Here is a 22,848-nt window from a genome sequence, read left to right as displayed (position 1 = left end):
AAAGAACAGGGAAGCTTCCAGGGGAGGGGATGAGATAGGAACTCTGGCGGTGGGAACTGTGTGGAATTGTACCCCTGTTAGCTTACAATCTTGTTTATAATTATTAAATCATGAAGAAGGAGGAGAAGGAGAAGGAGGAGGAGAAGGAGGAGGAGGAGAATGAGAAAGGAGATGGAGGAGAAGGAGGAAGAGGTGGGGAGGAGGAGGGAGAGGGGGAGGCAGAGGGGAGGCAGTTCAGCTACTCAGACTCAGCCAGGAGCCAGTGCAGAGAGGATGGGTGGGCCACAGACCCCCAGCAAGCGCTCCGTCCTTCGCGATTCTTCCTCCAAGGCCGGCTTTCCCCTGACCCTGTGCAAAGCTTCAGACCATGCTGCTTCAGCGCCTGCAGAGTGACCCTTCTGCGCTGCACTAGATGCAGGATCAAAGACAGGAAGCAGGTGGCAGTGCTGACGGCCTGGTGTGACAACTGTTCCGTCTGTCCTCTCTAAGCTCAGCGCCTCTCAGTCCTGCCAGACGGCAGTCTGTCCTTCACAAGGCCTCCTCCACTAGGCCGACAGTGGATTAACTGGTACCATAACTCTATTCCCACGAACATATACACCTCCATCCTCAGAATGTTTAATTTAACATATATTTTATTAGGACTTCGATAAAAGTGTCCAAGACCCTAAGATGACAGGTATGGCTCGACACCATGCTCACTCACAAGTAGTTATTGTTCTTAAAGAATCTATAGGAACCATGAAATATAAAGTGAAAAGAAAGCAACAATGAAATGTGTTTCAGTATATAGAACTATATCGGCCTTAACTACCTTAAAATACAGAGCAAACATGTGATCAGACTTGAACTACTGGGTTTTAAGGGGGAAATCTGCATTCATTCCACATAGAAAATACCAGAATATTCCAGACAGCGGTGAGAACACTTCCAAGAATAAAAGGACATGCTTATTACTAGGACTTGGTAACAGGCCAAACATATTTGAATGTGAAGAAGGGCTAGTGGCCTGAGGAGCAGTCTTCAGAGACGGCACACCCAGATTCCATGCCGCATTCAAGAATGAGGGAGAGCTGTGTTCCAACAAGAGAGCTACAGCTATGTGCAAAGCTTCCATGAGTTGTGCAGAAGACTAATGACAGTCAGTTATAAAGATAGATAGATAGGTAGATAGATAGATAGATAGATAGATATGTAGATAGGTAGGTAGGTAGATAGATAGGTAGGTAGGTAGGTAGGTAGGTAGGTAGGTAGGTAGATAGGTAGGTAGGTAGGTAGATAGGTAGGTAGGTAGGTAGGTAGGTAGGTAGATAGATAGATAGATAGATAGATAGATAGATATAGAGACAGAGAGAGAGATAAATAGGTAGGTAGATAGATACATAGAAGATAGATAGATAGATAGATAGATAGATAGATAGATAGATAAGGAGGGAGATAGGTAGGTAGGTAGGTAGATAGATAGATAGGGAGATAGATAGATAGATAGATAGATAGATAGATAGATAGGTAGACAGACAGATAGATAGACAGACAGATAGACAAATAAATAAAGGATATGGGGAGATGGCATCATGGTTATGCAAAGAGACCCCCATACCCGAGGCTCCAAAGTCCCGGGTTCAATCCCCCGCACCACCATAAGCCAGAGCTGAGCAGTGCTCTGGTAAAATAACAACAACAACAACAATAAAAATGACCTCTTGTTGTAGACTCCCCACTCCAGAGAACGTGCGTCTTGGCACCTTGCCAGCCCATTAGCCCAACACAGCTAGGGTGGCCCAAGGTGGGACAAGTGACAGCCAGGGTGGAAGAGAGACCACACTTGGAAGCCAGGACCAGAAGCGGGCTCCATCCCTGAGCACCAGCACCGAGGGAGCGCTCACTGAAGCAGCAGTGTACACAGAGCACATTGCTTCAGTCCTGTCAGAGGGCCCAGGGCTCCGATGCACCTTGTTTCTGCCTCCAGGGTTACCGCTGGGACTCGGTGCCTGCACTGTGGGTCCACTGCTCCTGGAAGCCATTTTTCCATTTTTCCTTTCTACTTTATTTGACAGGACAGAGAGAAATTGAGGGGGGACATAAACAGAGAGAGAAAGAGAAAGACAGACATCTGCAGACTTGTATCACTGCTTAAGAAGCAACCCCCCACAGGCAGGGAGTGGGGACTCAAACCCGGGTCCTTGCGAGTGTCCTTGTGCTGAGTACTAAGTGCACTTAACCACGTGTGCCACTGCCCAGTCCCACTTTGCTGCCTCTCTCTGCCCTGACCTTGCCCCTGAGCTCTACTTCCCCCCTATTTCAAGTCCCAGTTGACCTGTGAGTCCGGAGAATTTCCTGAGTTCTGCAAGTGGAGAAGGAGTGGACATACCTTCCTCCGTTTCTGTAGCTCTAGAGGGCGTGTCTGCGCTTTCCGTGGGCTTGGCTTCGTGCTCTTTGATAGCCTAGAAAAAAAATTAAAATCACTGAAAAACACCTAAAACTTCAGAAACACCACAGAGATGAAAATCACAGTCGAAGACATGGGACAGGCTAGAGCCAGGACCTGGGCTACCGAGAAACAAAGAGGGGCCTTCGGCTCCCCAGAAAGACCTCTGGTCCATGCTCCCAAAGGGACAAAAAACAGGGAAATGGAAGTCGGGCAGTAGCACAGGGGGTTAAGCACAGGTGGCGCAAAGTGCAAGGACCGGCATAAGGATCCCGGTTCGAGCCCCCGGCTCCCCACCTGCAGGGGGGTCGCTTCACAGGCGGTGAAGCAGGTCTGCAGGTGTCTGTCTTTCTCTCCCCTTCTGTCTTCCCCTCCTCTCTCCATGTCTCTCTGTCCTATCTAACAATGACAAAAACAATAACAACAACAATAAAAAAAATAAAGGCAACAAAAGGGAATAAATAAATAAATATAAAAAAACTTAAAAAAAAAAGAAAAGAAAAGAAAAAGACAAGGAAGCTTCCCATGGAGGGGAGGGAACACAGAACCCTGGTGGAGGGAACTGTGTGGAACTGTGCCTCTGTATCTTACAATCTTGTTAGTTATTATTAAATCACTAATAAACATTTTTAAAAGGGGGGTGGGTGGGCCAATCTGTTTGCAGAGCACACCGGGAGCACCCCAGGTGGTGGGGGCGGGGCGGCTGGATGCACCCCGCTTTGCTGCGGCTAACGGCACATGGCTTCCCCAGGTCCTGACCAGCACAAAGTCCTCGGAAACAAGACACATGGACCATCCAAAAGGACAGGAAAGAAGATTGCTTATTCTTTTCATTAGTGATTTAATATTAATTTACAGAATTGTAAGATAACAGGGGTCTGATTCCACACCATTCCCATCAAAAGAACTCTGCATCCCCAGTCCCCCCACTGGGAGCTCCAGCAGGTCTCCCAAGGTTGCAGATGTGGGTTGACTGTTATTTCTACAACCACCTGTCTAGATTTGAAAATATTTGCTTGTTTTTTCCATGGTCCCATCCTCTCTTCCTTTCCAAGTCACACCTTCACCCATTACTCCATCCAAATGCCCCCCCTTTATTCTCTTTGTTTTTTTTTAATTTTTTTATCTGTATTTATTTGAATGGATAGAGACAGCCAGAAATCAAGAGGGGCAGGGGGAGATAGGGAGGGAGAGAGACAGAGAGACCCCTGCAGCCCCGTTTCACCGGTGCTTCACAGAGAGACACCTGGCAAAGCGTGCACCTCACCATGTGCAAGGATCATGGCTCAAGCCCCCCACTCCCCACCTGCAGGGAGAAAGCTTCGAGAGCAGTGAAGCCACTCTGCAGGAGCCTCTCTCTCTCTCTATCTATCTATCTATCTCTCTCTCTCTCTCTTCCCCTGTCTCCCCTCCCCTCTCAATTTCTCTCTGTCCTGTCCTATCTAAGTGTAACAGAAAGAAGAAGCGCAGCGGGTTAAGCGCAGGTGGCGCAAAGCGCAAGGTCTGGCATAAGGATCCCGGTTCAAGCCCCCGGCTCCCCACCTGCAGGGAAGTCGCTTCACTTCACAGGCGGTGAAGCAGGTCTGCAGGTGTCTGTCTTTCTCTCCCCATCTCTGTCTTCCCCTCCTCTCTCCATTTCTCTCTGTCCTATCCAACAACGACATCAATAACAACAATAATGACTACAACCACAATAAAAACCAACAAGGGCAACAAAAGAAAAATAAATAAATAAATATGAAAAAAAAAAAAGAAGAAGGGGAGAATAAATTGCCCACTGGGGTCAATGGATCCATAGTGCTGACACCAAGCCCTAGTAATAACCCTGGTGGCAGTAAAAAAGTAAATAAATCATTATGTGTCGGTGTGCCAGCTGTTCAAACACCCTAAGGCTGCGTCAGCACAGGTCCCAAACTATGGACAAGGGTCGGCGTGAACGGGCAGCTCCACACCTGACTCAGACCCCGGTCCCCCGAGCACGGCGTTAAGCCCAGGGCATCAAGCACTTTCCTCCTTTCCTCTTGTTATGTCAGAGCAAACTCCCAAGGCCAAATGAAGGAGGGCATGGAAATGTGCATTCACCGAGGCACTGAGCGCCAGGGAGCAAGTCGTGCCCAGCCAGCTGCCCGCTGCGGCTGTCGGCTCCCTGAAACCTCTATCCCAAGACAAAGCACTCTCCCCTTAGGGTCCAGCCAGGAACACGTGTGTGGACCAGAGCACATCTGCTGGGGAGGTGCTGCAGGGAGGGGTACGCGGACCTCCCTGGACAACGGCCGTGCCAAGGCAAACGCCAAGCCCACGTGACTGCTCCAGGTGAACCTTCACCCCAAAGGCTGAGCCTTCGGGAAACAACTGCCAAGCCTCAGGCCTTGGTGGCTTCCGATTACAAAGCAAGACTGGAAATGATACTTGTTCATTTATGTATTTATTTGCTGACAGCTTGGGAGATGGTTCAAACGACAGAGTTCAGGGGCCGGGCGGTGGCCTGTGCCAGGACAGATCTGCTGTTCCCAGTAGCCTTTTATTTTTTATTTCATACGACAGAGTGAAATTGAAAAGGGAGGAGGAGATAGGAGAGACAGAGAGAGATGCCTGCAGTCCTGTTTCGCTGCTCCTGAAACTGGTCCGCTTGCCGTGGGGACCTGGGGCGTGAAGCCAGGTCCCAGTGCCTGACTCCACGAGTCCCACAGGAGGCGCCACTGGCCAACCCGGACATGCCCTCTGCCTGTTCTCTTGCCGTGAGCCAGCACCACCAGTGCTGCATTTTGACAGCCTGCTACTGGGTTTGCTTTTACTCACATCAACTGTGTCAGAGCAGCTGCACTTACGACTATTTTGCCTGTGATGTGATAGCCGCTCCGAGGCTTTCTGGTGGCTGAGTGTCTTAGTGTGCAGATTCTTCTTGTGTGGGGACTATCATTTGAGACCAGTTCTTTTTCTTTTCTTTTTTGCCTCCTGGGGCTCGGTGCCAGCACTACGAATATACTACTCCAGGAAGCCATTTTTCCCACTTTATTGTACAGGACAGAGAGAAATTGAGGAAGGGAGACAGAGAGGAAGAGAAAAAGAGAGACACCTGAGGACCTGCTTCACCGCTTGTGAGGCTTCCCCCCTGCAGCTGGGGAGCCGGAGTTCAAACTCAGCTTCTTGGGCAGGTCCTTGGTCTTCACACTGTGTGTGCTTAATCTTCATGCTACTGATGTGTCAGCTTCCCATTCAATGTGTCCAAGGTGGCAATAAAGAAAAGAAAGTGGAGGGGGCCAGGAGGTAGCGCAGCGGGTTAAGCGCAGGTGGCGCAAAGCCCAAGGACCAGCGTAAGGATCCTGGTTTGAGCCCCCGGCTCCCCATATGCAGGGGAGTCGCTTCCCAGGCGGTGAAGCAGGTCTGCAGGTGTCTGTCTTTCTCTCCCCTCTCTGTCTTCCCCTCCTCTCTCCATTTCTCTCTGTCCTAGCCAATAATAACAGCAATAACCATAATGTCGGCAATAAGGGCAACAAAAATGGGGGGAAATGGCCTCCAGGAGCAGTGGGATCCTAGCTCAGGCACTGAGCCCCAGCGATAACCCTGGAGGCAGAAAAAACTGAAAGTGCTAACCCACTTCCCACCCACCACCAACTCAGTCCCGTCACCCCCCCCACACACACACACACAGAAGTTTCCCAAAACAGGATTTGCTGACTGATGGCCAAGGGGTGGTCACCGCTGTAGACTCTGGTCACTGACCTTGGTGAGAACAGCTCTGTCCCAGAAGTACTTTCTGAAGAGTCTGATGTCTGCCTCCAGCAAGTGCTTGGCTGTGTGATTGACAGTCAGGGTCAGCGTTCCTGACGTGTGTATGTACTGCAGGAAGGCGTCCTCGCTGAGCTGCACACAAGAGAAGCCGGGGGAGCGTCTGGCCTGGAGACTGGAACATTGCAAATCAGAAGCCAGTCCTGACTCCCCAGACACCAACCCTCGCCGTCCTTGGGAATGACCCTTGACAGACGGACTGACCACAAAGCACACTGAACATGTAAGACCAACCAGAGTAAAGAAGAGAAATTCTCTGGGGGTCAGGAGGTGGTGCTCCCAATTAAGTGCTCACACGACAGTGCACAGGACCGGGGTTCAAGCCCCTGACCCCACCTGCAGGGGGGAGGCTTCACAAGTGGGGAAGCAGGGCTGCAGGTGTCTCTGTGTCTCTCTATCTCTCCCTTCCCCTCTCAATTCTGTCTCTAGCCATTAATAAATAAGTAAAAATATTTAAGAGAGAGAAACACGCTGTATATGGGTTATACTCTAAAGATCTAGATAACCCATGAAATAATACTGACTTTCAAATGGATTATCTTGCCTCCATACTCCATTCTCCCTTTACTGGGGCCATGGGCAGTAAAGCAACCCAGCTCGCAGCCAGAGGCTTATTAGGTGATTACGGTGGAAAACAGACATGACCTCCTGGGAGCAAGGTGAGGTTGGGGTGTCACAAACAAGGGAGGGATGGATAACATTGCTCCACTGCTGTAAAGTCATGTTGCATGATTTGACTGTGTCACAGTCACGGGTCTACAAAGACACGCCGTCCTCAGACTAAATGCTACAGTGTAGCCTGACTTTCCCTTGCTTCTGCACAGTTACTACTTATAGAGGCAATATTCATGATATTCCGGCTGTCTCATGAGGCCACACCACAACAGTAAGGCCTCAGGAGAAAGGGCTTCATGCTGCAAACCAGCTACCTCAGCACGGAGTCACATCCCACAGATGCTCCCAGACTGCTCCTCCCCCAGACTCAGCGCTCTGCTTCTGGCCCCTTCTTCCTCGTGTTGTAAAAGACGAACATTTGCTTTATATCTCCATCCGTCACAAGGAGCAGCAAGAAAGACACCACAGAGAGAGTTCTTGTATTCTTTTATTTTATTTTAATATATTTATTTATTTTCCCTTTTGTTGCCCTTGTTATTTTTATTGTTGTTATAGTTCTTGTCAGTATTATTGATGTCATAGTTGTTAGATAGGACAGAGAGAAATGGGGAAGATAAAGAGGCTGAGAGGACGCCTGCAGACCTGCTTTACCGCCTGTGAAGGGACTTCCCTGCAGGTGGGGAGCCTGGGGGCTGGAACCGGGATCCTTCCTCAGGCCCCTGCACTTTGCGCCACCTGCGCTCAACCCGCTGCACTACCGCCCGACTGCCGAGTTCTTGTATTCTAAGGGTCGGGCATCTCCCACATTCTTCCCGGTATGCCGCCATGGAGGTGGGGGACACACCTGGGTCACGCTCATGCCACAGCAGCGGATCATCTCCACGAGCTATTTACTCCCCCAGTGCAGCCCACATTCAACACTGCCCACTGACAGGGACTCTAGAATTCTCCAGGAAACAACAGCTGTGAGTCATCCAGGTCAAGCAAGTAAGATCACTGCTATAAACTTAAGAAGCAGAAGTGCCGGCATCTAGTCAGAATGTAGTGCACAGCCTATTTCTGGCTCTCTCTGTGACTAGGCTTACTATGCATGTCAACTTTCAAAACACAGAGCCCCTTCTAGTTTCTGAGATAATGAGTCACAGAAGCACCAGAGCTAGAGAAGTCAGCCTGCTGGGCCAAGTGTAAAGCCCAGGGATCCAAAAAGTACGTCAAAGTGCTGCCTTGCCTACAGGGCGTCATGTTGGAGCAAAGAAAAAGACCAGGGCGGCCCCCAGGGCAGCTCTGCTTGGAGCCCATGACGTGAGTGCCCGGCACCAGAGAGAACGTCTCGTGTATGCTGTCTCTCCCTTTCTCCGTCTGAGTGAGTGAAACGGTGACCTGGGAGCGGTGAGATCACTCATATGTGGGAGTCTGGCTGGGCAGAAAGAGAGAGGGGGAGGGAAAGGGAGAGGAAGGAAGAATAAAGAAAGAAAAATGGAGGGGGAAAGCAAAGAAGAAAATACGTTTTTAAAAAAGAACAAATATAAAAAGAAGGAAAATAATATAAACTCACTCTTTCTGACTCTTCTTTCACAAGAAGAATGAACAAACAGGTCAGGAGGTAGTTGACCTGGTAGGGCCTGTGGTCGCGCCACATACCACAGAGCTCCAGGTTCAAACCCCGTCACGTGGAGCACACACTCGGGACAGCCTCAGCAGTGGTGGGCGGCGCTGTGTGGCCTATCTCCTCGTCTCCACCCGCAGTAAAATGGCACACACACGAGCAGTATCAGCACCATGAAAACACAACCATTCTAATTACAAACAATAAGTCTACTACCCACTGAACATGCTGCGATCCACAAAGTTCATACTGATCAGAGCTGACAAACTGCCTCCTTTGCCTTTTTTTTTCCTACCATGCCTGGGTCCCCACTCCACTGGTCACTCGGCCGCTCAGGGTCTGTCCTTCACTGAGGCCAGAGAAACGTGTATCCAGCTTCTGAAAGGCTGCTGTGTGCTGACACACTGACAGGCTGCAGTGCCCAGGAGACAGCAGCTCAGCCCGCGACGTGTCCAGCACACAGACGTGTGTGAGCACGTGTCAGCATACATACACACATGGTCACAGGTCACATTACCCATCACTATTTTACTCACGATATTATGGACGGATGAGAAACCACAGCATAGAAGGCTTTCTGAAGAAGATCTTTAGCCTGAAAACTCAAGTCCCCATCCACCTAGTGCGCCCCAACATTCTCACGATCGTGCTCCTTCTAAGCCTTTTGAGACTTTCTCCTTAACTCCGTCTCCCCCGCGAGAAATTAATACCAAAGGCATTTAGGTGCCGGGTGTCACTGCATTTTATACATGCTGTCGAAGGCAACACAAAAACCAACATTTCCTCAAGGTCTGGATAGCTCCTTGTTTCCCTTACTCTTGGAAGGCATCATAAAAACACATCAAGAGAAACCATCAGCTTGGACAGTGCACAATGCCACAGACACGACAGGTTGGAGCCCGGCCTCCACCGCACAGGGGCAGACTCGGTGCTGTGGACTCTTTGCCTCTTTCTCTCTGTTCTGTCATCCCAGAACATGAACAGAGAAGGCTGGAAGTGATGGGGTTGGGGGTTGCGCAGAGAGAGAGAGAGAGAGAGAGAGAGAGACAGAATTAAGAAACCAAACTCAACTCACTTTGCAATGTCTTCAGTCAGCTTGGCATGTCCACCGTGTAGCGCTAAGTCTAGGGGTGTGGCCCCCTCTTCATTGGGCAACGTCCAGGCCTGGACTCCCCCAGGGAGACCCAGGAGGAACTGGGAAAGCTTCACCAGGCCCCATCTCACAGTCAGGTGCAGAAGAGACTCTCTGTGCAGAGGAACTGAAAAGAAAGGTAAGCACATGACACCAGCTTCTCCATCGACAGTTTATCATCAGAGAACACGCGGAGACGTAACTACAAAGCTGAAGGAACCATCAGAGCCGTGGAGCCCAAACACCTGGCTTAGTGGACACGGGAGCTCACACGGCCTGCCCCGGGTGGGGTGCTCAGCAGGGCAGAGCCAAGTCTGCTCACCATGAAGGGGTTCACAGCAGCCTCCTGCACTCGCCAGCAACACCAGTGCTGAACCAAGCACCTTCTAGAGACTGAGGCTGGCAAGTCGTAAATGTCCTTTAAGAACGGGGAATCAGGGGAGCCAGGTGGTGGCACTGCAGGGTAAGCGCACATGGCACGAAGCGTAAGGACTGGAGCAAGGATCCCGGTTCGAGCCTCCGGCTCCCCACCTGCAGGGGAGTCGCTTCCCAGGCGGTGAAGCAGGTCTGCAGGTGTCTGTCTTTCTCTCCCCCTCTCTGTCTGCCCCTCCTCTCTCCATTTCTCTCTGTCCTATCCAACAACGACGACATCAATAATAATAACAACAAAAATAAACAACAAAGGCAACAAAAGGAAAAAAGAAAAGAACTGGGAAGTAGCACACGAGGTTTACGTCCAGGTTCAGCCCCACCGCCACAAGCCAGAGCTGAGCAGCTTCTGGTGAATAATAACGACGATGATGATGATGATGATGATGATGTGGGTGGTGGTATATACCATGCACAAGGACCCAGGTTCAAGTCCCCTTCCCTAATTCAGGAGAGAAACTTTACAAGGGCTGGGCAGTGCTACACGTTTCCCGTCTCTGTCTCTTCCCTGTCCCTCACCGTCTGTCAAAATGGAGTAGAAAACTGAGAAATGTTACACATGGACCAACGGCTATATTTTACTGTCGATTGTAAACCATGAATCCCCCCCGTAAAGAAAAATAAAAGAGGGAGACAGGTGGTAGCGCACGTGGTGCAAAGCGCAAGGATCAGTGGAAGGATCCCGGTTCGAGCCCCCGGCTCCCCACCTGCAGGGGAGTCGCTTCACAGGCGGTGAAGCAGGTCTGCAGGTGTCTGTCTTTCTCTCCCCCTTCTCTGTCTTCCCCTCCTCTCTCCATTTCTCTCTGATAAAGACAACATATAAAAAATATATCCAATAAAGACAACATCAATCACAACAATAATAACCACAAGAATAAAACAACAAAGGCAACAAAAGAGAAGATGATAAACACATATTAAAAAAAAGAAAAAGAAAAGAAAGGGGACTAGGTAGTGGTGCACCTGGTTAAGCACACACATCACAGTGTGCGAGGACGCAGAGTCAAGCCCTTGGTCCTTGTTGGTCTGCTTCTAAACTCTGCTTATAAGACCTTCTGTTTTGATCATCACATTAGGTTCGCTTGTATTACTTACATGTGGTCTATTTACATCATCACTGTTTTCCCTGGGTCCCGCCCTGCCTGCAGGGCACTGGTTTAACCCCCATTGGTTCACGATGTCTTTTTGCTCTTCCCCCTCTCGTGGTCACCCTGATTTCCACCAGTCTCTTTTCGCTCCGCCCTCTCTATGTCACATCCTGTTTCCACCCTACTTGGTGAGTGTATATACAGCTGCTCTTCTGTTTGAACACACTGGGAATTGCCTTCTGGCTCAGAGAGTCCCAGAGTCTCTCTCCTGCGATGTTCCTGGTCCCTCTCCCACGCAGCAGCCTAGGTCGGCTCCAGTTGAGTTCTCTCCAACCCAGAGAGCACTTGATCGGGAAGAAGCACCCTCAGGCCCTCCGGCAAAACAGAAGGTCTTATAAGCAGAACTTAGAAGCATACCAACACCCACATGCAGGGGAAAAGCTTCGTGAGCGGTGAAGAGAGCTGCAGTGTCTCTGTCTCTTTTCCTATCTATCTATGTATCTATCTATCTACCTATATATCTATCTCCCACGCCCCCTCTAAATTTGTCTCTATCCAAAAAAATAAGGGGGGTTGGAGGAAGATACTGGGAATGATGGAGTGAGTCTTTATACAGGCAGCAACTTCACTGTCAAAATAAATGGATAAACAAATGAATCTTCAAGGCAATGCTAAGCCAGGAGGTAGGCTCCCACAGCCTCAGAGTGAGAAGGCGCCTCACTTTCCATCTTGTGGGCCTGTGCTCTGATCTGATAAGAGGCTGGAACAGAAATGGACTCCTACGTCCAGCGGGAGAGCCGGGTCCCTCTCAAAGTTTGCACAGTGCTGTCACTGAACTGCCAAGTCCACGGGACTAGCTTCTGCTTGCCAAAGCCACCCCGGGGCATCATTTCGAAATCCAGCCTGTGTCTGCCCGCCTGCCTTTGGTGCAGGGCTCTGAGGGGGCGAGTCTTGCTTTGCATGTGGACTGGGTGCGGAGCTCACGGTCGCTTCTGGGCTTTGTGATCTCCGGGGGGAGAGGAGGGGAGGGAGGTCCTCAAAGTCTGTGCTCTTCACAACAAGCACAGCTCTCTGCCAAACCGGTCAGTCATGTTCGTGGAGCTGAATGGTCCCGACTATTAAAATCTCCATTTGTGTGTATGTTTAAGTAACCTAATTCGTATGGAAAGTGGGCCTCTGTGTTTCTCCCTTAACGACACAGTCCAGGAACTCAGCTGTCCTGAGACAAACATGACCATGGAAACAGGCAAAAGCATAAATCTGCCTGCACCTCAAAAAAGCCAGGCCTATGGACTCCACAGACATCAGGAGAGACTGTGAACAAGCCTGACGGGAACAAGCTGTACACAGAAACCCCAGTACTCAGGTTCTTTGGGGAAAGTAAACGGTGAGGCTGCGAGCTGATCAGAAAGAAAGAACAGGGGTCGGGCGGTGGCGCAGTGGGTTAAGCGCATGTGGCACAAGGCGCAAGGACCGGCATAAGGATCCCGGTTCGAGCCCCCGGCTCCCCACCTGCAGGGGAGTCGCTTCACAGGCAGTGAAGCAGGTGTCTCTCTTTCTCTCCCCCTCTGTCTTCCCTTCCTCTCTCCATTTCTCTCTGTCCCATCCAACAACTAACAACATCAACAATGGCAATAATAATAACCACAACGAGGCTACGACAACAAGGGCAACAAAAGGGGAAAAAAAAAATGGCCTCCAGGAGCGGTGGATTCATGGTGCAGGCACCGAGCCCAGCAATAACCCTGGAGGAAAAAAGAAAGAAAGAAAGAAAGAAAGAAAGAAAGAAAGAAAGAAAGAAAGAAAGAAAGAAAGAAAGAAAGAAAGAGGACCGTCAGAGCTGAGTAGTGGCCCCGTGTGGACTCTGAAAGAAACAAGCTATCTGGTTCACTCTAGAGAGAGAGAGTCAGAGGACGTGCGGCTTTCCTGTTGTGTGCGGGAACAGCCACATCCTCCAGGCTCCGTGAGCCTGCTTACGGGTGGGTCAAGTGAACGGAGAGAGACGCTGTCCCGGGAAGCAGCCTAGCTCTTACTGAGCACAGTGATCCTAGAAGTCCAGCTACCACTGTGGTCGTCCTGCCTCTGACACCTCTGGGCTAAAGCCTGAGAAGAGCACAAAGAAGGCCTTCTACACACAAGCTCGCACAAATGAGAACTTTAAAACAACCTTTTAGTCGGGCCGTGGCACAGCGGGTTAAGCGCAGGTGGCGCAAAGCGCAAGGACCAAGGACCAGTGTCAGGGCACTGGCTCGAGCCCCCGGCTCCCCACCTGCAGGGGAGTCACTTCCCAGGCGGTGAAGCAGGTCTGCAGGTGTCTGTCTTTCTCTCCCCCTCTCTGTCTTCCCCTCCTCTCTCCATGTCTCTCTGTCCTATCCAACAACGACGACATCAATAATAACTACAACAATAAAAACAAGGGCAACAAAAGGGAATAAATAAACATAAAATATATATATAACAATCTTTTATTGTTATCTTTATTTATGAATTGGATAGAGACAGTCAGAAACTGAGAGAGGAGGAGGAGATAGAGAGAGAGAGAGAGAGAGAGAGAGAGAGAGAGAGGCAGAGAGACACCTGCAGCCCTGCTTCACCACTCAGGAAGCTGTCCCCCTGCAGGTGGGGACCGAGGGCTGGAACCCAGGTCCTTGAGCCCTGTAACGTGTGCACTCAGCAGGTGCGGCACCGCCCGGCCCCAAGCTACCCACGTGTCGACACGGTTCCCGTCCGCACAGCATGAGCTCGCTATCCCCACCTCCATTTGCCTGACTGGACTTCTCCAGCGGGCTCCGGCCCGGGCAAGTGGCCCTTCATCCTGGGTACTTGCCCCGAGGCGCGTCCACTCGGGTACGAAACCCCGGCAGACTCCTTAGGTTCTAAGCCAGCGGGCCACCGCTGTCACCATCCTGAGCGACCCACTCAAACCGCCCGCCCCGGGCAGACACCTCGGAAGGGTCCTCAGGAGACCAGAGCTCCAGGTGTCAGTCAGTGCCACCTCCCTTGCCCTGCAGGCAACACAGTTGACACGCTCAGCTCTGCTTTCCCACAGCCAGACTGAGGAGTGGGGAGCCCGCACCCCGCAAGCCGACAACTCCCATCAGAAGGAAACACTCATTCCAAGTCCACACAAGGCAGCTGTGCTGAGTCTTCCGAGGTTCCGCTCTATCCCCTTCCCGCCCAAGCTGTGGACTGTGGCCACCCTCCTTCTTCAAACGTGCCGGCAGGCCCCAACATGACCCTCTGTGAGGCACGGTACAGGCAGGCGCCCAGAAATACACTGTCTGAAATGGCAAAGCTCAGCACAGACACTCTCTTCTGCCTCTCCTCCTCTCTCTCTTTTACTAAAATGATTTTTTTTAATTAGTGCTGGCTTTGGGGTGTGTATAAACAAATCAGCAGGATTTCACTAAACTCAGCCCCCCAAAATATCACTGATAAATGAGGAGATGGCATAGACAAAATCTTCACCAATGAAGAGACCCACAGGGGGTCAGGCAGTGGCACAGCGGGTGAAGTGCAGGTGGCACAAAGCACAAGGACCGGCATAAGGATCCCGGCTCGAGCCCCCAGCTCCCCACCTGCAGGGGAGTCGATTCCCAGGCGGTGAAGCAGGTCTGCAGGTGTCTGTCTTTCTCTCCCCCCTCTGTCTTTCCCTCCTCTCTCCATTTCTCTCTGTCCTATCCAACAATGATGAAAACAGCAGCAATAATAACTACAACAATAAAAAACAACAAGGGCAACAAAAGGGAAAATACATAAATGAATAAAAAGAAGAAGCCCACTGAGGCAGTAGACGTGTGAAATACTCATTTGCGCCCCCATTCCCTTCCACTGGAAATTGCAGTCGTTCTCAAGCTCACAGATAGGGGTTGACTGTATCTGTCACTGTATATCTAAATCTGTATGTACTCAAACACACACATATGTAGACTTTCTTGGCCATTTCTCTCTACAGTTTTGCCTTCCTTTCTAAGTCACACCTAGCCTGTTACTACTTCTAGGTGTCCTTCCTTTTCCCTCTTCTCTCTCAAATAAGAGAAACAGTATGTGGATTCCTCCGCTGCTTTCCAGATTCACCTCCCTTTCACTGATGGTATAAAAACAAGATTCCTGGTGACAGATACTTCAGGTGCTGATGGAAATGGAGTTTAGAGCCCTCTGGTCATCTTCCCCTAACATTTACCCCTCTGGGAGTCTGGACCAAAATTCTTTCTGGGAATCCCCATCAAGATCCCACCCAATTCTTTTAGGAGAATAGAACAAAATCTATAAAAAAAATTATTTATCTTGAATGAGAAAAGACCTATAATTGCCAAAAACAATCTTGAGAAGAAAGAACAGAACCAGAGGCATCACACTCCCAGATCTCAAATTGTATTACAGGACCATTGTCATCAAAACAGCTTGGTACTGGAACATGAATAGACACACTGACCAGTGGAATAGAATTGAGAGCCCAGAAGTGAGCCCCCACACCTATGGACATCTAATCTTTGACAAAGGGGCCCAGACTATTCAATGGGGAAAGCAGAGTCTCTTCAACAAATGGTGTTGGAAACAATGGGTTGAAACATGCAGAAGAATGAAACTGAACCACTATATTTCACCAAATACAAAAGTAAATTCCAAGTGGATCAAGGACTTGAATGTTAGACCACAAACTATCAAATACCTAGAGGAAAATATTGGCAGAACTCTTTTCCGCATAAATTTTTCTAATTTATTTATTTATTCCCTTTTTTGTTGACCTTGTTTTATTGTTATAGTTATTATTGATGTCGTTGTTGGATAGGACAGAGAGAAATGGAGAGAGGAGGGGAAGATGGGGGAGAGAAAGACAGACACCTGCAGACCTGCTTCACTGTCTCTGAAGCGACTCCCCTGCAGGTGGGGAGCCGGGGGCTCAAACCGGGATCCTTAAGCCAGTCCTTGCACTTTGCGCCACATGGGCTTAACCCACTGCGCTACCGCCTGACTCCCCTCCCACATAAATTTTAAAGACATCTTCAGTGAAACAAATCCAGTTACAAAGAAGACTAAGGCAAGCATAAACCTATGGGACTACATCAAATTAAAAAGCTTCTGCACAGCAAAAGAAACCACGACCCAAACCAAGAGACCCCTCACAGAATGGGAGAAGATCTTTACATGCCATACATCAGATAAGAGTTTAACAACCAACATATATAAAGAGCTTGCCAGACTCAACAACAAGACAACAAATAACCCCATCCAAAAATGGGGGGAGGACATGACCACAGAAGAGATCCAAAAAGGCCGAGAAACACATGAGAAAATGCTCCAAGTCTCTGATTGTCAGAGAAATGCAAATCAAGACAACAATGAGATATCACTTCACTCCTGGGAGAATGTCACACATCAGAAAAGGTAACAGCAGCAAATGCTGGAGAGGGTGTGGGGGTCAAAGGAACCCTCCTGCACTGCTGGTGGGAATGTCAATGGGTCCAGCCTCTGTGGAGAACAGTCTGGAGAACTCTCAGAAGGCTAGAAATGGACCTACCCTATGACCCTGCAATTCCTCTCCTGGGGATAGATCCTAAGGAACCCAACACACCCATCCAGAGAGATCTGTGTACACATATGTTCATAGCAGCACAATGTGTAACAGCCAAAACCTGGAAGCAAACTAGGTATCCACCAATAGATGAGTGGCTGAGAAAGTTGTGATCTATAAACACAATGGAATACTACTCAGCTATTAAAAATGATGAATTCACCTTCTTTACCCCATTTTGGATGGAGCTTGAAGGAATCATATTAAGTGAAATAAGTCAGAAACAGAAGGATGAATATGGGATGATCTCACTCACAGGCAGAAGTTGAAAAGCAAGATCAGAAGGGAAAACACTAAGCAGAAGTTGGACTGGAGTTGGTGTCCTGCACCAAAGTCAAGGACTCTGGGGTGGGGGGAGGGTTCAGGTCCTGGAACAGGATGGCAGAGGAGGACCCAGTGGGGGTTGAATTGTTATGTGGAAAACTGAGAAATATTATGCATGTGCAACCATTGTATTTACTGTTGACTATAAGACATTAATCCCCCAATAAAGAAATTTTTTAAACAAAATGAAAAAATTATTTTGGAGGGTGCAGAAAGTGGGGGTTCTAGCTTCTCAAATTGTTTGTCCACTGGACATGGGCATTAGCAGGTGGACCCACACCCCCTGCCTGAAACAGTTTTATTTTTTCTATCTTTTTGGTTTTTATAAGTTCACGTGCATCAGGTCTCTAGATTCCACATCTGAGTGAGACCACGTGGCAGCTGTCTTTCATTTCCTTACTTAGTTCACTAAGCACAGTCACCTCCAGTTCCATCCATTTTATCCCAAAGGACAGAGTATCATTTCTCTGATTCAAGTTCCACTCCACGGAGCGTACAGACCAGGACTTCTTTAGTCGCCATCTGTCGACAGACTCAGGCTGCTTCAGCTCTCTCACTATATTGCAAGCACTGGTATTTTAAAGTGAATGTTTCATTCATATTTTGAATCAAGCAGAACAAGCAATAGCTTCCACCTTTCAAATCCTATCAACAAAATCTAGGAAAACAGTGACCCTTTCAATTTTTTCCCTCAAGTTGGAAGAGAATCTTTGACTCCTGCCCTCCCAACCCAGTGCAGCCGCCTATGTGCGTGCAAAGGCCGCCCGGCCCGGCCCACCCTGCAGTGTTTGAAGAATCCCCAGGAGACAGAAGCCAGGGATGGGGCATGGCCAGTGAGAGGTAAGCTTCCAAACCTCCCACAGTTCAACATCCCTAGGGAACAATACCAGGGGACGGAGTTGGAAAACAAAAGCTTCACTTTCATTCTTTGCTTTGAAGATGTTGAAAGGGAGAGAGTAGCCGGCTGCGCCCACGCTGTCTCCCAGATGTCTGTTCTGCTCCAAGGGCCACTGTCCTCATTATTTAGGGAAGGGTGTGAGCTGCGTTTTCTTCTTTAGGACATAAGTGCCTAAAAGGAGAATGTGCCCAGGAAGAGTTTACTGATGTAACTGACAATCAAGTTAAACTCATTGCTGCCAGAAAACCAACTCCTTACAGACTGAAAGCTTAAGAAAAAAAAGGAAGAAAAAGGAAATACAATTACTGGGAGAAAAAGGGAAGATGCACATTTAAATATCTTTACGATTTTCTAGAATATTGATGGTATTAAAATTTTATGCTAGACTCCACCAGAAAACAAAAACAAATCAAATCAGAAGTGATAATCTCAGTAAGTTCCTATTTTGTGTGCTTGGTTTGATGTCAAACTTCTTGTGATGAGTAGTTCTCCTTTGCAAGCAAAGTAATACACGCATGAAACATTCACACGTGTTCATCTAAAAGAAGGCGGGGGGTGGGGGAGGTAGAAGATGGAAAACTGTGTTTTACTACTCCAAGGAATTTTTCAGAAAACGGGTTGAAAGCTCCCCAAACCAGCATGTTCTGCTGGGTGTGCGTGGCCAGCAACTTTGAACCAATTTACCTCAGGACCTATTATAAAGAACATTCTCTCTGCCACTCACGTTCATCCTGTGGGTTGCCCAGCAACAGAAAGAATCTATAACCAGCTTAAAATGCCAGCAAACGGTGGAGAGATTTGCCCACGAGATATTGTCAGAAGTAACACCAGACAGAAAGTAAGAAAGACTGCGTGTGTACACAACCGCTAGGGAAAAAGAAGAGAGAAAGTCAGCCTGCCCAAGCTAAGCCCACAGGCCCCGAAGCAGCTGGTGGCTTCGTTTCAAAGCTCTGCACGGCCGTGTGCTCTCGGCGACAAATCCGTCCTCCATGGTTTCCTAGTCACGGACGGCAAGCTGATGTCATTTCAGACTCACAGCCCAACACGAGGCTTTTGGACAGAAAGACGAAGCCGACATCTCCCGTGTTCGTGGGCCAGCAAGCAGGGCCTAGGGTTCAAGATGCCGCCTCCTGGCTCGTCAGACCGCCTCGCCCCACGGTGAAGTCGGGGGCCCATCGGCCGAGGCACGCTCAGCTCTGCTTGATGCTCTTTCTGTTCCTACAGCTAGCAGACTGCACTTGTGGATACGAAAAATAAAATAGGAAAAATAAATGAGGGGAGGGGATACGGAGTTCTGGTGGTGGGAACTGTGTGGAGTTGTACCCCTCTTATCCTCTGGTTTTGTCAGTATTTCCTTTTTATGAATAAATTTAAAAAAAAAGCCAAGCTCTATTTCAAGTGTCAAATAAATCTTGCTTCTTGCTCATTTCATATCTCTCTCCTCAAAGAAAGATGAACAGAGTTTGTCATCTGTCAGACATAGCTGGCCCACACACTGCCCTCCAGGTGGCCTAGAAAGGAGAAGACAGGTGGTTCCAGGACTTTGGCTTGAAAGAGGGCGGAGAAGTCTTTGGCAATGACCTGCTAATTCTCACCTGGCCGCCCTCCTGCAGATCTGATAAGAAGCACTTTACCCTTCCTTGTAGGACAGCAATCAGACCTTTTGAGCCGTTGGGAGTAACTGACTCTTTTGCAGGCTTTCTTCAAAGTATTTTGGGCTACCTGCATTGCTCTGCCATTCCCCTAAGGGTGAAGTGTAGACAAATAAACATTCCCTGGTCAGGAGGACTTAGGAGACAGCCAGCCTCGCGGTGACACTTACTTGCGTTACCACCCTCCATACCTCCACAGAAAGCTTGTGCCCAGACACAGGACCTACATTTGTTCTTGAAGTCACATTCAACAAGCTGTGGCTTCTTACAGACAGATACACTTGACCGCATGACGTGTGTCCTGAGAGGAATGTCCCGATTCTCTACACTCAGGCTTCACTCTGCCGTGGCTACAGTGCTGCTGGCACTGCCCTTGAGGGAAGCCCAGACCGAAGCTCAGAGGCTGATTACGTGCTGGGGCGGACACATAGCAGTCGATGAAGCTGCTCGATTCACCATCAGTGGATTCGATTTAACATGCTATAATCTCCATCCTAAACACGGCCGAGCCATCTACGCCAAATCGTGTCTTGCGGACGTTTACCATACGGCCTCTTCGACCTTCTACGACTCCATTACTATTGGAACTATTCAGCTCGTCAACGTATATAAGCCTCCCAGTGCCTCATGGGATAACGAGGTCCTGCCTAGCCCGAATCACCCAGCCGTTTACGTTGGAGACTTTAATAGTCATCACCAAGACTGGGGATATTCCTCCACTCGTGCTGATGGCTCTATCTTAGCCGACTGGGCTTCAGCGAATGACCTCTCCCTATTATACGATCCCAAACAGCCAGGCTCTTTTCACAGTGCTAGATGGAATAAAGACTCGTCACCCGACCTGTGCTGGATTAGCACATTCAACGGCCAAGCCTTTCCCGCTACGAGACAAGTTCTCAAGATCTTCCCGCACAGTCATCACCGCCCAGCTATCATCCACATTGGTCTCCAGCTCCCACTGATTCTGTGCTCAGAGAAACTAAGATGGAACTTTCGGAAAGCAAACTGGCATCAGTGATCTTACCAACAAATCTATTCCTGCAATTCCAATTAACTCTATCCCCTCTGAAGATTCCTACAGGTGCTTCCGCCAAGCCATCTTCAAAGCAGCTTCCCAAGCCATTCCTCGTGGGAGACGTGCTAACTATACGCCTTGTCTTGATGCTGAATGCGAGCAACTACTAAAGCAGTATGATGAGTCGGGCGACCCAGATGTGGCCGACCATCTCATTGCCTCCCTGGATGCAGCACGCCAAGCCCGCTGGCAACAACTCACGGAAAGTCTGAACTTCACCCACTCAAGTAGGAAGGCCTGGAAGCTTCTTCACAGACTGGGTGCCGGTAGCCAACCCCCTCCCGTCTCCCATCCTCCCGTATCTCCAAACTCAGTGGCCAGTCACCTAACTCAAGTTGGACGTGCTAAGATCGACCCAGTCTGGAAAAGAGAAATTTCCCATGAGTGGTCATCCCACTTCCGGTTATCTTGTCCATCTCCAAAAATCTCTCCCTTTACACTGTCTGAACTGGAAGACGCTTTGAAGAGGGTTAAACCGGGAACAGCTGCTGGCTATGATAACATCACCCCAGAACTCATTCTTAACCTGGGCCCCGCGGCAAAGAAGTGGCTCGCTTCATTCCTGTCCCACATCTTGGAATCTGAGTCTATGCCCAAAGTTTGGCGTCATGCGAAGATTATAGCGGTTTTGAAACCAAAGAAAGACCCAACACTGGCCGCCAGCTACAGACCAATTTCTCTCCTCTCCGTGTGTTACAAACTCCTTGAGAGGCTGCTTCTGTCACGTATTTCTCCTCTTACAGAGAAATTCCTATCACCCGCCCAGGCTGGTTTCCGCCCAGGAAGATCTACCTGCGAACAAGCCCTGGCCCTCTCAACTTACATTGAAAATGGATTCCAGAAGAATTTAAAGACGGGTGCTGTCTTTGTTGATCTCACAGCAGCCTATGACATGGTCTGGCACCGTGGTCTCCTAGTCAAGATCTCAAGATGCCTGCCTCCATGGGTGGCCAACACTATATCGTTTCTTCTCCAAAACAGAAGATTCCGGGTGCATCTGGGTGACAAGTCTAGCAGATGGAGACTTGTCTCAAGTGGCCTCTCCCAGGGCTCTGTTCTGGCTCCTACGCTATTTAATATTTACATCAATGACCTCCCAGAAACTTCTTCAAGGAAGTTCATCTACGCCGATGACATCTGCTGAGCAACTCAGGCATCCAAGTTTGACATCCTCGAGGAAACACTCACGAAAGACATGTCTCTGATATCTGATTACTGTAAAAAATGGCGACTAATCCCTAGCACTGCAAAAACGGTATCATCTGTTTTCCATCTACACCATGCCTCAGCCTCGTGTGAGCTTAATGTGCAGCTTGGCGATACGAGAATCCGGCATGAAGCCCAGCCAGTCTATCTTGGCGTTACTCTCGATCGCACTCTGTCATTTCACGAACATCTCATAAAAACCGCAGCAAAGGTGGGCGCGAGGAATAACATCATTGCAAGACTGGCCAGCTCCTCATGGGGCGCGAGCGCTTCCACACTACGATCATCCTCTCTGGCATTATGCTATTCCACTGCAGAATACTGTGCCCCAGGATGGTTCCGTAGCCCCCATGTCCACTTGGTCGATTCCAAATTATATTCCTCCATGAGGATCATTTCTGGAACCATCCGTTCCACCCCGGTTCCATGGCTGCCAGTTCTTAGCAACATCACCCCGCCAGATATTCGTCGGGATGCGGCATCATCTAAGTTCATTTCCCACGTCTACGCTCGACCGGACCTGCCAATATACGCGGATATCTTCCCCCACCCTGTCCAACGCTTGACGTCTCGTCACCCAATCTGGTCCCCTACGCCTACACTGAACGTCTCTGTTCCAGTCTCTTGGAAACAGAGTTGGCAGTCAGCTGAGGTCAAGAACAAACACCTCATCACAGACCCCTGCAAGCGTCAACCCGGCTTTGACCTAGCACGTTATGATTGGGTCCTCCTCAATCGCTATCGAACAGGCCATGGCCGGTGCGCCGCTATGTTCCATCGCTGGGGAGCCAGAGACGACCCGAACTGCCCCTGCGGCTACAGACAGACTATCACCCACATAGTCAATGACTGCCACCTCTCCAGATTCAAAGGAGGCCTCGAAACTTTACATCAGGCTCAACCTGACGCTGTTGACTGGCTACGGAAGAAGGGCAAACGCTAGAAGAAGGGGCGGACACGGCAGCCCGTGCCCCGCAGTCTTGCTGATTTCTTTGTTCACTCGTTGACACTAGCAGCGATCGCAGGGGCCT

At 49.4% G+C, this 22,848-nt stretch overlaps 2 protein-coding genes across 3 annotated transcripts in view; one reads left to right on the top strand and one right to left on the bottom strand.

The window, feature by feature from the left end:
* ANKRA2 (ankyrin repeat family A member 2) overlaps positions 1-22,848 on the top strand; it is a 240,435-nt gene that overhangs the window by 85,842 nt on the left and 131,745 nt on the right. The gene's annotated exons all lie outside the window — the stretch shown is intronic.
* Positions 1-22,848, bottom strand: part of ARHGEF28 (Rho guanine nucleotide exchange factor 28) — a 205,956-nt gene that overhangs the window by 108,500 nt on the left and 74,608 nt on the right. The window contains exons 5-7 of the mRNA XM_060201017.1: positions 9,514-9,697; positions 6,152-6,332; positions 2,372-2,444 (exon numbers count right to left, since the gene is read on the bottom strand). Of these exons, the coding sequence (XP_060057000.1) occupies positions 2,372-2,444; positions 6,152-6,332; positions 9,514-9,697 (438 nt within the window). The remainder of the gene's footprint in view (positions 1-2,371; positions 2,445-6,151; positions 6,333-9,513; positions 9,698-22,848) is intronic.

This window comes from Erinaceus europaeus, chromosome 11 (genome assembly GCF_950295315.1).
Source record: "Erinaceus europaeus chromosome 11, mEriEur2.1, whole genome shotgun sequence".
NCBI lineage: Eukaryota > Metazoa > Chordata > Mammalia > Eulipotyphla > Erinaceidae > Erinaceus > Erinaceus europaeus.
The sequence above is the reverse complement of the archived record's forward strand: the minus strand, read 5'-3'. Positions and strand labels throughout refer to the sequence as shown.